General features: G+C 48.8%; 1 protein-coding gene across 3 annotated transcripts in view; it reads right to left on the bottom strand.

Annotated features, from left to right (window-relative positions):
• Nucleotides 1-651: 651 nt before the first annotated feature.
• Nucleotides 652-14,206, bottom strand: part of SORT1 (sortilin 1) — a 62,053-nt gene continuing 48,498 nt past the window's right edge. For all 3 annotated transcript variants that reach the window (XM_032881545.1, XM_032881544.1, XM_032881546.1), the window contains exons 12-20: nucleotides 12,513-12,615; nucleotides 12,025-12,193; nucleotides 11,256-11,446; nucleotides 8,291-8,480; nucleotides 4,807-4,923; nucleotides 4,107-4,215; nucleotides 2,600-2,706; nucleotides 2,167-2,290; nucleotides 652-1,745 (exon numbers count right to left, since the gene is read on the bottom strand). In XM_032881545.1, coding sequence (XP_032737436.1) covers nucleotides 1,731-1,745; nucleotides 2,167-2,290; nucleotides 2,600-2,706; nucleotides 4,107-4,215; nucleotides 4,807-4,923; nucleotides 8,291-8,480; nucleotides 11,256-11,446; nucleotides 12,025-12,193; nucleotides 12,513-12,615 — 1,125 coding nt within the window. In that variant the 3' untranslated portion in view covers nucleotides 652-1,730. The remainder of the gene's footprint in view (nucleotides 1,746-2,166; nucleotides 2,291-2,599; nucleotides 2,707-4,106; nucleotides 4,216-4,806; nucleotides 4,924-8,290; nucleotides 8,481-11,255; nucleotides 11,447-12,024; nucleotides 12,194-12,512; nucleotides 12,616-14,206) is intronic.

The following is a 14,206-nucleotide window of genomic DNA, read 5'->3' as shown; positions in this document are numbered from 1 at the left end:
CAAACAAATACGAATTCTCTTCACAAAAAATGCCCTAGCTTTATCTCCCAACTGAAGCTCCCTGACTCATTTAGTTCTGCTGCAGCTTCAAAGTCTCTAACCTTCTCCATCCACCCCCTCTCCCACTTTCCCTGCTGCTGTTAATCCATTCTGGGGAGGAGAGAACACAGCCATCTGCTCACGCATTCTGACAAAAGTTGATTTGGCACGTCTACTTTTTCGTGACTTTATCACCATAAAATGAACTAGCAGCAAAATGGCAGTTACCAAAGAATGTCCCAACCGTAATTACTGGGAGAAACTGTGGCCAGCACAGTAGGGACACTAAGACCAAAAATGTACTATACTATATACCTGGAGAGCAAATATTCAAGCTCTATTAAAACGAATTATTGCAGCTTTCCATTACTGTGTGGCCACCCAAAACTCCACCTCACCACATTCTACCGTTAACTTGATCTGAAAAAATGTCCAGTGGAAAACTTCCTTAAATTTAAAATACGAACTTAACGCATCAGGTAAAACATCACCTACACTACACATGTGTTTTCGGTTGGTTCGGCCAGAAGTTTCATGCCAACAAATTAGTTGGCAAAGCTGGAGAAAATAGGTGAGGAAGAGAGCCTGGTAATAAAATCTTGATTTTTAAAAAAAAAATAGTTTATAAATCTGAAAACATGTCTAGTCCTGGCTCCATGTACAACAGCAGTCCAAGAGGAAGCAAGCAAGTAGCCATCCTAAGGATTCACCACTGTGCCCACAGGTGGCAGAGGACACGGAGGACTGTGATGTTCAGTCCTCAGGGGCCACCCCGGGCACCCTCCCTCGGCTCCAGCGGAGAGACCCCACAGCCTGGACAGATATCCAGGGCAAGCCCTCACCCTGTCCTTGAGCAAGTTCACAGGCACAGACACGAAGCACGGCTGGAAAGATCTTGGAAGAAGCAAGAATTTGTCCTTTAATAGGTGCTAACCCTAGTCAATTCCCTGCTGCTCCCTTCTTCCTGCCCCAAGTTAAAAATATTGCCCTTTAAGTTTTCCTGATTTAGTGTCTTGGAAGCACATGGTTAAGTCAGTTGCCAAAGGGCAATTAACGAGGGTACTGCCTAATTAAATGGGGTGGGGGGAAGAGACACCACTGTGGTCCATGGTCCCCAAAAGAGCAAGCAAGCAAAGGCGGGGTGTGTGTGAGGAGCTGGTGTGCAGCACTCTCGGGGTGGGGCTGTCCCTGGCCGGGGAAAGGCCGCCAGGCCGTGCCAGTCATCGCAGCCCCCGAGTCCCTCTCAGCAGCTGCTCCGTGTCACCGGCAGAGCCCGGGGACAGCACCGAGTACTTGGTGATGGTTGATGCCGGGGCTGGCAGGTGCCTGGGGGCAGGCGCCATGCAAAACATGCAAGAGGGGGGTTAGTGAAACATTCCCTTCCAATCCCATTTCCCTTACCAAACAGAAACAAAACCAAAAGAACCCATACTTTGCAAAAAGACAGAACTTGAAATAAAAAATTAAAGAATTTAGATTCCCCCCCTTCTCAGAGCCAATCGTGAGAGTGTTTCGGGTCCCCACCCGCCCACATTTCTTTAGCGCAGGTCCTTTTGGCTTTGGTGGAAGCAGCAGAAACAGAGCTGGGTCCCTTGCAATGGGAAATTTATTTCCCCCAAGTCGGAGCCACAGGGCGTGTGAGAGGTACTGCGGTTCCATCATCTGTGCTCGGTCCCAGCCACTTTGAAGAGCTATTCCAGGAGGTCCTGAGAAGAGAAACAGAGACTATATTATTTGCACACTAAAAAATTCCTATTTTGAGGGGCACCTGGGTGGCTCAGTCATTAAGCGGCTCCCTTCGGTTCAGGTCATGATCCTAGGATTCTGGGATCGAGCCCCAGATCAGGCTCCCTGCTCGGTGGGAAAGCCTGTTTCTCCCTCTCCCACTCCCTCTGCTTGTGTTCCCTCTCTTGCTGTGTCTCTCTCTGTCAAATAAATAAAATCTTAAAAAAAAAAAATTTTCTATTTTGAAAGTTCTAACCTAGTTTCTGGGCTGGCCAAGTCTTACAGGCATTAAGTGGCTGCTGCTGGCTTACGCGCCCCCTCTGCCTCAGTTGGATTCTGATTTTGAAAGGAACAGGAACACCCCTTTCTTGTGCTTCCAGGCCACCCGTCAAGAAGTCTTACCTCATCTGAGTCATCATGATAACCACTCTTGTGAGTGTGGGAGGCCGTGTCCAGGGCATCCACGCCATCCACGCCATTGGCCTCAGCATGCTGCTGCAGCACGGAATAGCGGTGCACCAGGAACCTGGGGGTGGAGACCTCCGTGAGCTGTCCCATGGTGACATGTGACATGGGGACATGGGACAGGAGACATGCCTCTCACAGGCCTGCGGACTTTCTGAGTTCTACACACTCACAGCACGAGTCACACACACGGGAGGCACAGCCCACAGTCGGCATGTGGCAGACAGAAGCTCTGAGAAGGTCTGGGCCTGATGATTCAGGAACACCACTACCATTGGCCAGTTTTCGCCAGGGGCCGGCTCAACCACACGCCCTGGGCTGCCTCTGCAGCTGGAGTTTGGTACCTCTGGCTGACTGCCATGCTCCTTACCTTCCCCCACAGACGTACTTCTTCACAATGAGCACCCCTGCTACGACTGTGACCAGCATCAATCCCACGGTGGCCAGGATGATTGGAACAGAATTTGACTTGGAGTTCTTGACAAATTAAAACACAGACAATTTCAGGTGTGCACATGCTAGGACTGAACTCAATGAGGCTGCTCCTTCCCCTGGTTTCTCTGTGAATGACCTGCAGTCTCCAGGCCCTTTGTGCTTTCCCCGCCCCCGCCCCCGCCGGACTGTCTCAACCCTACCAGGAGTGCATCACTGATGGCAGAGGGGAACCAGAACTTCGGCTGCCCGGAAGCTGCCAGAATGGTCCAAACTCAGGCTCTAATATCCGAGTTACTCTGGGAACTATGGCAATGACCTAGGTCAAAGAGCAACTGAGGCTGTTCCCCACTAGCCATGTGGAGGGGTGGAGCACTTCGGGGCACAGTGGGAAAGGGGGAGAATGACAACAGTGGGCCAGATAAATGTGGAACATGGCCAGTCCCTGGGAAGAAGCTGTGCCCATGCTGCCTCAGGCAGGACATCGTGTAACATGAAGACTCTTGTTTTTACTTCATTTTTGGTATGTTTCTGCAAATAAGCCTTTTCATATTATTGCTGGAGTGGGCCCTACCTGTTTCAGGGTGGGAGATAGGGAACGTGTGTTTTCAGTGAATCCAAGAGGTGGCGGAACTGGATTCTGGGACACGTTGTGTCTCTGGGGGCGGGAGTCCTGTCCAATCACACACACACACACTGAGGATAGCTACTAGGGATGCAGGGTGAGGGTGCAGAGAAGAGGGAACTTGCCCCCTGACAAAGACACACACCCACATTCTGCTCCTGCTACCTACCTAATCCTGCCCGTGTCAGGCCCTCATCCCTCAGAAGGCCAGAGAGGAGGGGACTGCGGATTGTCTATCTCCCATTTTATGGATTAGGGAACTGGGGCCCACAGCTGACTGCCCCAGTCACACTGCTGGTCCAGTGTTTCTTTATCAAAAGGCTTCCTCTTTAGCACTTCCCACATCCTAGCCAGACGGTTCAGCACCACAGAGCTGTAATCTGTCTCATAACCCGCTCCTACATCACAAACCCATTAGTACCGAAGTTCAGTTGTCTAGTCTGAGCACACTCGGCATTACTCAGCACAGAGCCCACCTAAATGAGGGCCAGGGCTCCTCTCTTCCTGCCCTTTACAGCCCGACTTCAAGTATTTTCCCTAAATGACTCTCAGCCCCCAGAAATGTCCTCAACCTGATGCTCCCAAGAATTCAGAATTGTATGGAATTCTACTTTGTTCCTCCAACGATAAAGTTTTTAGCATGGAGTTTATCATGCTGTGTGACCCATCCTCCATCCTAATGGTCTCCTGTGCACAGTGCAGGCCGCCTGAAGTAGTCCGGCCTCTTTGTATTCAGTCATAAAATTCTCAGTGCTGTCGCTTTGTTTCTGGCAGAACACAAAAGCCCACTGGTCCCTAAACCAGATCTACTTTACTGTACCTGCTTTTCAGGACTCAGGAAGTTGCTTGTGCATTTCTTTTTCAAGTCTTTTACTTCTCGGACTGGATTCACGCCACCTTGGCATCTGTCTCCTGGAATTTTTCGGTACCTGAAAAAGCACAGACAATTTCTTGTCAGACCATTAGGATGTATTCCTCGTTCCTGAAAGCAAGATTTGAAAAATCTGCAGAAAAGCTTCTCAAACTTCCACCCCCTTTCAGGCCTGAGGGGAGAGCCTCGGGAATGTTTTGGGGATGTTCTGTGTAGTCTCAGGCCCTGAACAGCCCAAGTATCCCTGGCCTTCCTGCGGAGGCATGCCTGCCTCTCTGGGCCACGAGATGGGGCCAAAGAACCATGGCCCAAGGAAAGCACAGTAACACACCGTACAAAAATGGGAGGGGGGCGTATGTACTGTGGGGGAAGTACTGTGTCTCCTCTGGGGCAGCACTACCCCCACACAGTGGCTACTTACACTTAAACTAAGTAAAATTAGTTCAGTTGCTACACAGGGCTAATGGCTACCGTATGGGACACAGCAGACGAGAGGGCATTTCCAGCGCCACAGAAAGTTCTGTTCCACAGTATTTTCCTAGCATGCTCTAGAACACTGCCTGCATGGAGGTGCAGGGCGTGGTGAGTGGGGGCTCCCTCTGCACGGCAGGGACACGGCTGTCACGACTCAGGAGGGGAGGCGCCTCACCCATTTGTTGTCAGGTGCTCCTCTCTGCCATACAGACAAAATTCCAGATCGTGGCCCTTTAGCTCTGGCTGTTCCACACATTTGGAGTCATTTTCTGGACGGAAGTAGCCAAAATCACTGTAAGAGTCCACAAATACAGTATGTTTCAGAGCTGCGGAACGGCAGTGAGGGGACCGTCGATGAAGGTTTTATGTGGCGCAGGCGGATGGACAGCCCAGTCTGTGGCTGCATGGGAGCAGCCCTGCCACCTGTGAGGAAGGCCCACTGAGGAGGACAGACATGGAGAATGCTCAGCTGGGGGACCAGCAGCTCATGGAGCAGGCCTGGTGCACTTGGGACTCGGTAGCTAGAAGCCTGGCCCAGACAGCAGCAGCTCCGGGAAGGGACTGCCTGCAGCAGGGTGGGAACTCACTTGAGAACTCAGACACTAAGAAACAGTGGCACCAGCAACAGATCTAAAACCACGATGCTTAGTTACCGTTTTATTTACCTCCAAATCACTCATTATGTTCTCTGGGTGTGTACCCCAGGGTGTGTATCAAATCCTGCCTGCCTGCCCCATTTCTGTCCCTCTTAGCTTCTTAGGATCCTTGTCTCCAATGTGGATGCCTGCCTGCCTTTCATCCTATCCCATCTCTCCACAGTGCTTCCCATCTGCTCTGGTCTCTCTGCTTCCCCCAAGAAGTAATATACTGCCTCCTCTCCAAGGCTGATCCCCCGCATAAGTATCCATGCTCCATCCCTCCAACTGCCCTGGGACCTTGCTTGGCTGACCATGTGGAGGGACCATCAGGCCCCCTCACCTGGGGGCTTCTCCTTACCTGTGTGTATCATCTTCCTTCCCTCTCTTCTTCTTTATTGGCCAAACTTCTTAAACGAGTATTTCGTACTTGTTCACTTTTTATCCTGTGCATTTTGGCTTCAATCCCCCCTACTACCTTGGAGGCAAATGTCTGAGGCCCCCAGGATGCACAAGTCTGGCAACCTTGGGGAGCCTTCTCCGGTCTGGCCTGCCCCGCGCCACCCCCATGTGCTGCCCACGTCTGCCCACGCCCCCGCAAAGCTGGCTCACCTGCTTCTCTCTGCACGGTTTATGCCTCTGCCTTCCTAACCAGGAAACGCAGACCCTTGCCTGAGGTCTGCAATTCATTCTCTTACGCCGTATCTGCTCTACCTTTGTGAGCTTAACTGTTTGTTGCAGCTAAAACTTCCAGGTTTTACCTCTCTTGACCTGTGATCCTACATTTCCAAGTTCCTGCTGGACGTCACCACCTAAATCTGCTGACAGAACCTCAAAAAAATAGAGCATTCAATACACATCATGTCCTCTCCTTCGAGCCAGTCTCTCCCACCATTTCCCTGTGTTTGTCCACGGCACTACCTTCCTTCCATTATCTAAGTTGCAAATTCAGCCTGGGCCTGCCCCATCTGCACCCTCCCATGTTTCTTTATCAGGACGGCTGCGACTTGCCCTCATGGCCTATCTCCCAGCACACCCTTCCCTCGCACCACTCCACTGGCTTTAACGACTGTTTCTTCCCAGATGTGCAAAGTCAAGTCCTAGCGCTTGTCAGGGCTCAGCTCAAATGTTCCTCCTCAACAAAGCCTTCTCTGAGCCACCTCCCTTCAGCTCTAGATGGAATGGCCTTTCCCTTCTCTCAACCCCGCAGGCACTGTTTCACTGCATAATCCTGTGCATCTGAGCGTCAATAACAAACTTTTCATTGTCACTTTGCACCGCCCTGTGCACAGCAAGGATGCAACAGATGCTCGGGGGGTACACGGATGCTGCTGGTACTTCAAGGTTGCTGACAAATATTTAAGGAGCAGGGTAAGAAGAACAAAAGAAGTCGAAGATACTACCCCTCCGACAGGGGGAGAGTTATGGTGAGAATTTTAGGTGTGCAATCCCACATGTCAGGGAAAGCGCCCTTTGTCCTCACAGTCACACACTTCTCAAGCACGGGCGGGACAGGTGCAGGCTCCAGGGCCGAGCTGCTGGGCGCACATTCCAGCTCTACCACTTCTGGCTGAGCCGCTGTGGGCAAGGCAGTGACGCCCTCTCTGAACCTTCATTTCTCCCTTGGTGAGACGGAAATGGCAATGGTCCCTATCTCAGAGGGCTGCTGGGGGTAAATGCAAATGGCTTGGGACAGTGCCTGCTACAGAGTCAGTGTTCGGTAAGTGCCAGGGGCTGTGCTGACTACTCCATGCTTATCAAACATAACACCCTCAAGGAGCTGAGAGTTTGAAGGCAGACCCAAACCTCTCTCTGACAACCAAAACCCAGCAGCAGGTGTCCTGTAGGAGTGCAGATGAGGGAAAGCCGGGGAAGGCTTTGTGGAGGAGAGAAGTAAGCAAAGTTCTAAAGGCCAAGTAGGCATCCCCTAAGCCTGGGGGGCAAGCAGGCAATGTGGGGAGACTTCCCGGCCAGAGGAAGCCCCATGGACAATGGCACGCAGCTCTGATGAGGCACAGCAGATCTGGAAAGAAGGCTGGGAGTTAAGATCCCAGTCTGTGTACGTTCTAGGATGAAGGCAGCCCATGAGAGTGTCACAGTCAACATGCTCTAGCCCTAGACTGACACCACAGCCATGGGAGAGATCCCGTTCCTTGTGGAAACACAGAAGGAGCACCCCTGGCCCGTTCCATGTGCAGATGGGAGCCGCACCGGGGCAGGGGGTCTACACCGGTCAGACTGGGAGGTTTGCTCAGTCCCGTATTCTTGGTCACCTGCAGTTCTAGAGAATGTGATGTGGGAGGGACATGACTGCTGTCTGTCTGCACTCTTTTCCAGATCTTCCAGGATTCACCTTTATTTCCTGCCACTATGATTTGAAAAGGAAATGAGTTCGGGAAGCAGTACCCCTGCTTGGTGACCTGGGGACTGCCTTGCCCTTAGACAATCAACTAACCCCATGCTGGCCGTGCCACTGACCCTTCAGCACAGATGGTCCTGAGCTCACGGGAGTCTACCTCGATGGCTTTTAGACCTTGATGGGACATCTGGGCCATCAGTACCCTGACATCCCCTCCTGTCTCAGGACAGAACCACACTCGCTGCCTTCAGTTTTGCAGACAATCCAAAACCTAGCACCCCACCTGCTAATCTCGGGCTGTCAGTGTTCAGTGAGCACACGGAAGTCCAACCCCCTCCCAGCTCCTGCACTGCCTTTCCTGGTGGTCTCTGCCCTATCGTCCCCTCTCTGGGTTTCTGAGCTCTCTTCCTCCTTACACACCTCTCTCCCGGGCTGTCGGGCCAGGATTCCAGGGGTTGTCGCCAGTTGTCCAACAACTGTCTGATGTGACACCTCACCTGTCCCGTTACTAACAACTCTGGATCCCTTCTCGGTGCTTCCATCTCCTCAGTAAGCAGCAGCAGCTCTCCACCCTCAGGGAAGAAAGGATCTGAATCCTTTCCAGCTGCCCCTCACCTCCTCCCACATAGCAAAGCGGCTAACAGGGATCTGAGGGAAGCTGATACCAGAGGAAGTCCTCCAGGGAGCAGGGACAGACAGACGGCTGCTTGGTCACAACGTAGTCCCGACCGTTCTGGCAGACGGATGACTTGCGAAGCCGCAGGTACTGCTCCTTGTAGCCCAAGATGCAGCCATCTGCGTAATCTCCAGGGTCTGCGGAATGAGCCAGCCATATGGTATAGTCCTTCTCCTCACCTAAAGAGAAGACAGGCTGTTCAGGTCACCGCCTGGCCCCACACCTACGCACGCGAGGCGGCTGCCAGGCAGAGAGCAGAACAAGGAAGGGAAACGCGGATGTCTGACTCATGCTACTGCTGCATTTTGGAGCTGTAGACAAAAGTTGCAGGACCTGGTGCCTACTAGTGGTTGGCATCCCCTCGCGCCAGAGGAGGGCTCTTCGCCTCTCACCCCGCTTTTGGGTAATAGGAGAAACCGCATTTGTTTCACAGTGGGCGGCTGCATGGAGCCCCTCTGAGCTTTCCTCCAGGCGGGGAGGCTGCAGTCTCCCTGCTGTGTGCACCTGTGCCCCAGTCAGCGGGAGCTGCCGCAGGTAAGCAGCGAGGTGGTTCTTTTTAGGACAAGACACCAGTTAGCCTAAAGCATGGGTTCAGTTTTACCATGGGTTGGCTTGCATCAAACAGAAGGGAAGACCATCTCTTTCTAGACTTTTTACTCTAGTTGACTGGCTTTCAAGTAGACCATTGAGGATAGTCAATCTGGCTTCGTAAGTCATACCATCCACTCCTGGAAAAATGACTCAAAGCCTATGGCCTAAAGACTGTGGATTAGGTTTTTATCCTTTGGGATCTGAAGACCAGCATGGAGGCTGCTACGAAGCAGTTGCTTACCAAATCTCTTAGCGGTGTTAAACTTTAGGGGTAACTGCATAGCGCCTTATGAGGGGAAAACTCATAAGCCAGCTCCTTTACAGCCTACTTAATGAATCTGGAAAATAATGACTCTCGGGCATTAAATCATATTTAAACACCCTGTAGAAAGTAAGGTCCGAACAGAATGCTCAGGGGTCACTAAACTAACATTCGGAGGAAATGGACCCATCCTACAATCAAACGACAGGACCAAAATTCAACCACAGTGACTTGAAGCCTTAAGGCTTTTTTTTTTTTTTTTTTTTTTTAAGATTTTATTTAATTCAGAGAGAGAGTGAGAGAGTACACAAGCAGTGGGGAGAGGGAAAGGGAGAAGCAGGCTCCCCACTGAGCAGGGAGCCCAATGCGGGGCTTGATCCCAGGACCCCGAGATCATGACCTGAACTGAAGGCAGACACTTACAGATGGAGTCACCCAGGTGCCCCTGAAACTTTAAGTCTTTTATCCTAACACACCAATAAGAAACTGCAGCTCGAAGGGTGGGGGACTTTTCTCCAGTTTTTTCTTTTATCTTCCATATTTTTCAGTACAATGTCAGCATCTTTGGTACTGGGGTCTGGGTTTGCTTGGGTTTCTTTTTACCTCCTTTTCTGAAGCCATTTTCTGTGCCTTTTTAACATGCCTTCCAGCCTGAAGTCACAGAACTCTGAAATGGCCCACATGGGCTCATTGCTAGCCCAGTCACCATTCTAGAGCCTCGCCTGGGACTGACATTCAAGCCAAAACTCTGCGTGAAAACTTTCTCACTTGAATGTTTTTTGTTGTTGCTTTTTTTTTTTTTCTTCACTTCAACGTTATGGTAAGGGACACAATCAGTCAGATGCTCTTTGAAACACACTTTTCTCTAAAGCTTTCTCTTTACAGGTCTGCTGCAATCAAGGGTGAAAACCCCTGAAATGTCATGAAATAATTTTAGATAAATGCAAGCATGCATTATCCTTACAAGCAGAAATAAGTCCCACAAAATGTTACAGAGCTCCAACAGTGTGAAGCTACCTTCTCCTATGTGAGAGCCTTACCCACTTATTGCTGGTCTGAATTGAGATTTACTATAAAACTAAGTGTCAAATATACACTGGATTTTGAAGTCTTAGAAGAGAAATATAGGGGCGCCTGGGTGGCTCAGTGGGTTAAGCCGCTGCCTTCGGCTCAGGTCATGATCTCAGAGTCCTGGGATCGAGCCCCGCGTCGGGCTCTCTGCTCAGCAGGGAGCCTGCTTCCTCCTCTCTCTCTGCCTGCCTCTCTGCCTGCTTGTGATCTCTCTCTGTCAAATAAATAAATAAAATCTTAAAAAAAAAAAAAAAAGAAGAGAAATATAAAATACAAAACAGGGGGGCACCTGGGTGGCTCAGTGGGTTAAGCCACTGCCTTCGGCTCAGGTCGTGATCTCGGGGTCCTGGGATCGAGCCCCACATCGGGCTCTCTGCTCAGTGGGGAGCCTGCTTCCCCCTCTCTCTCTGCCTGCCTGTCTACTTGTGATCTCTCTCTCTGTCAAATAAAAAAATAAAATTAAATTTAAAAAAAAATACAAAACAGGAGCATCTGTATGGTTCAGTGGGTTAAAGCCTCTGCCTTCAGCTCAGGTCATGATCCCACGGTCATGGGATCAAGCCCCACATTGGGCTCCCTGCTCGGCAGGGAGCCTGCTTCTCCCCCCCTCTCTCTGTCTCCCTCTCTGCCTACTTGTGATCGCTGTCTGTCAAAACAAAACAAAACAAAACAAAACAAAACATTTCATCGATAACTCTTAATATTGCTTATGTGTTGAAATGATAACATTTTGGATATGTTGAGACGATTGTATTATTATTAAAGTAGATTTCAACTCTTTTACTCCTATAATACAGGGGATAGAATAATTTAAATCATACATGTGGTCTTCATTTTATTTCTCTCGTACAGTGCTAGTCCAAAGAGGGAAACTGCATTTCTGATACCATTCCTTGCCTGATTACCCACATTCTTCAATCTTCTTACCTGTGCATTTTCTTATTCCAGCTAAAAGAAACGAAACTGAATTGGTTATTTAGGAAAATGGGCTTATAAGTTTCTGGTGGAAAACGTCAAAGGAGGTACTCACAGTTCCTTTCAAGGACATCTTTAAAATCAATGGTGTAGGAGACCCATTGGCGAGTCAGGAAAGATTCTGTGAAACCCCAAATGCTGATATTCATGGACCGAGCTCCAGGTTCTGAAGCGAGGCCAGTAAAGTAGATGGGCTCCCTGGTGAACATGTAGGTTTGCCAGCACTGACCTTCATCTGTGGAGAACCTGGAACCACAGCCAGAGAACAACTGTGACAGAGGATCAACATGTACAGGAGTTTCAGGAAACCACTCTAGCGGTTTGATCCCAAACCAGAGAAAGCCCTCATATTTAGGTGATGGCTGACTGATGATTATATTAATTTTTAATGCCTACAGTTAATAGGGTGGGTAAAAGGGATTCATTCAAAGAGTAAAGAAGAAAATGTCTTTATAAAATTTCTTTCACAGGAAGGAACGGGCTTCTAAATAAATAAACAGAAATTACTTTGTGTAACTTATACTTAAGGAGTCACCTTCCACCCAAAGTGCTAAAACGCTGTGTAAGATTCTTGTGGAGAGAAAGAAGAATATTTTTAAAAAGTGACAAAAAGTGTTAGCTAGAGGAAGTCAGAAGAAAAAGCAAAGCCACTGAATGTGGGTTGCAATCCCTTCAAGAATGATCCCCACAGTTCTGTAGAATGCACACATTTGAGTCAGGGTCTGTAACCAGTCCCTCACCCCCCCAGTTCTCCCCACAACTAAAAAGCATCCCACAGTCGCCCTCCGTGGAGATAGTGTGGGTGGAGCGGAGCTCATGCATACTTAATCACATTGATAGGATGGCTGCTGTGCTCAATGGCCACAATGATGCCTCCGGAATCCAGGATGGTGTAATAGTGGGGTCCTTCCAGCATCTTCGTCCAGGAGTAACCCCCATCATCTGAGATGTATACATCTGGGATCATCACTGAGATGGCATCCCCTACACTACCTGTAACACAACCCATCTTATCAGCAAAAACCAGCAACGGAACGGAGGGGATTTAGCGTTGAGGGAATGATTTTCAATGAATTTACCCTATTTCCCGTCATGTCTCTTGTAACAGAAAAAAAAGACCACAAAATTTGGGAAAGGGAAAAAACATGTTTCTCTCTCCAGGGAAAACCCAAAATACCATTATCATGTAAGAAACTCTATAAAGCATGGTAAGAGTCATGTCTGGTGGTTTTCTTACAGGATTCAAGACTGGGACTGAGTCTCAGCATGCTCAGCTGATGGTTCCCGGGGAGATGAGAGGAGGGCTGCTTACCGTGGGCAATGACTATGCCGACGGCCTTAGGCTCAGAGAGCGGGGCCATTGGGACGTTTAGCTTCTGGGAGATGCTGTAGGAAGCGTGAATATGAAGGCTGCACTGTGAAAAGAAACCAAAGCTTAGATTAAAACCAAAGGTGTAATTTTTAACTCATCTCACAGACCCTTCTAAGGAAGCTCTGAACTGAACCCAGACTTCAGTGGGATACTCTTCAAAAAAGTTGGGGTAAAATACCATAAAATTTACCATCTTAGCCACGCATGTTTAAATGCGCAGCTCAGCAGGGTTAAACACATTAACAATGTTGTGCCACCATCACCACTGTCCATCTCCAGAGCTTTTTCATCTCGCAAAACTAAAAGTCTAACTCATTAACCAGTAACTCCCAATGCCCCTCCTCCCAGATTTCCCGACCTTCCAGAATGGGAACCACCATTCCACTTTCTTGTTCTATGAATCTGACTATTCTAGGCACCTTACAGAAGTGGAACAGTATTTCTCTTTTAAAAAAAAAAAGATTTTATTTATTTATTTTACAGAGAGAGAGAGAGATCACAAGTAGGCAGAGAGGCAGGCAGAGAGAGAGGGGGAAGCAGGCTCCTCACTGAGCAAAGAGCCTGATGCGGGGCTCGATCCCAGGACCCTGAGATCGTGACCTGAGCTGAAGGCAGAGGCTTAACCCACTGAGCCACCCAGGTGCCCCGGTATTTGTCTTTTTACGACTGGCTTATTTCACTTGGTGTTATGTCCTTGGGGTTCATCCATGTTGTAGTAATTTCATGTTGTCAGGATTTCCTGCCTTTTTAGGGCACAATATTATTCCATGGCATGTATATAAAACATCTGGCTTATCCATTTAGTGGTCTACGGACACTTGGGTTGCTTCCACCTTTTGCCTCTTGTAGATAATGTTGCTGTGCACAAGGGCATACAAATAGCTCTTCAAGACCCTGCTTTCAATTCTTTCGGATATATACCCAGAAGTAGGATTGCTGGATCATATGGTAGTTCTACGTTTAATTTTTTGAGGACCCACCATACTGTTTCCCATAGAGACTGCACTATTTTTCATATCCACCAACAGCGCACAAGGGTTCTAATTTCTCCACATCCCTAGCAATACATGTTATTTTATTTTTGATAGTTGTAGCCATTCTAATGTGTGATGTGATCTTTCCCTGTGCTTTTGATTTGCATTTCCTTAATAATTAGTGATGTCAAGCGTCTTTTCATGTGCTTCTTGGCCATTTGTATATTTTCTTTAGAGAAATGTCTATTTCAGTCCTTCGACCATTTTTAATTTGGGTTGTTTTTGTTGTTGAGTTATAGTCCCAGTGGGATATTCCTTTTTTTTTTTTTTAAGATTTTATTTATTTATTTGAGAGAGAGACAGTGAGAAAGGCACAAGAGGGGAGAAGGTCAGAGGGAGAAGCAGACTCCCCATGGAGCTGGGAGCCTGATGCAGGTCTCGATCCCGGGATTCCAGGATCATGACCTGAGCTGAAGGCAGTTGCTTAACCAACTGAGCCACCCAGGTGCCCCCAGTGGAATATTCTTGATCCCAAAATGCATTAGTATATTTGGGAGCAAATTATGCAATTATTTTCTCATGTGCAATGTCTTAATTTATTTTATTCCTGCATTATACTGAAGCCTGTGATCAATATTTAAGTATGATTCCACACAAACT

The sequence above is a fragment of the Lontra canadensis genome, unplaced genomic scaffold (genome assembly GCF_010015895.1).
Source record: "Lontra canadensis isolate GAN:19392208 unplaced genomic scaffold, GSC_riverotter_1.0 scaffold75, whole genome shotgun sequence".
In the NCBI taxonomy this organism is placed as follows: Eukaryota; Metazoa; Chordata; class Mammalia; order Carnivora; family Mustelidae; genus Lontra; species Lontra canadensis.
This window is presented reverse-complemented; position numbering and strand designations above follow the sequence as displayed.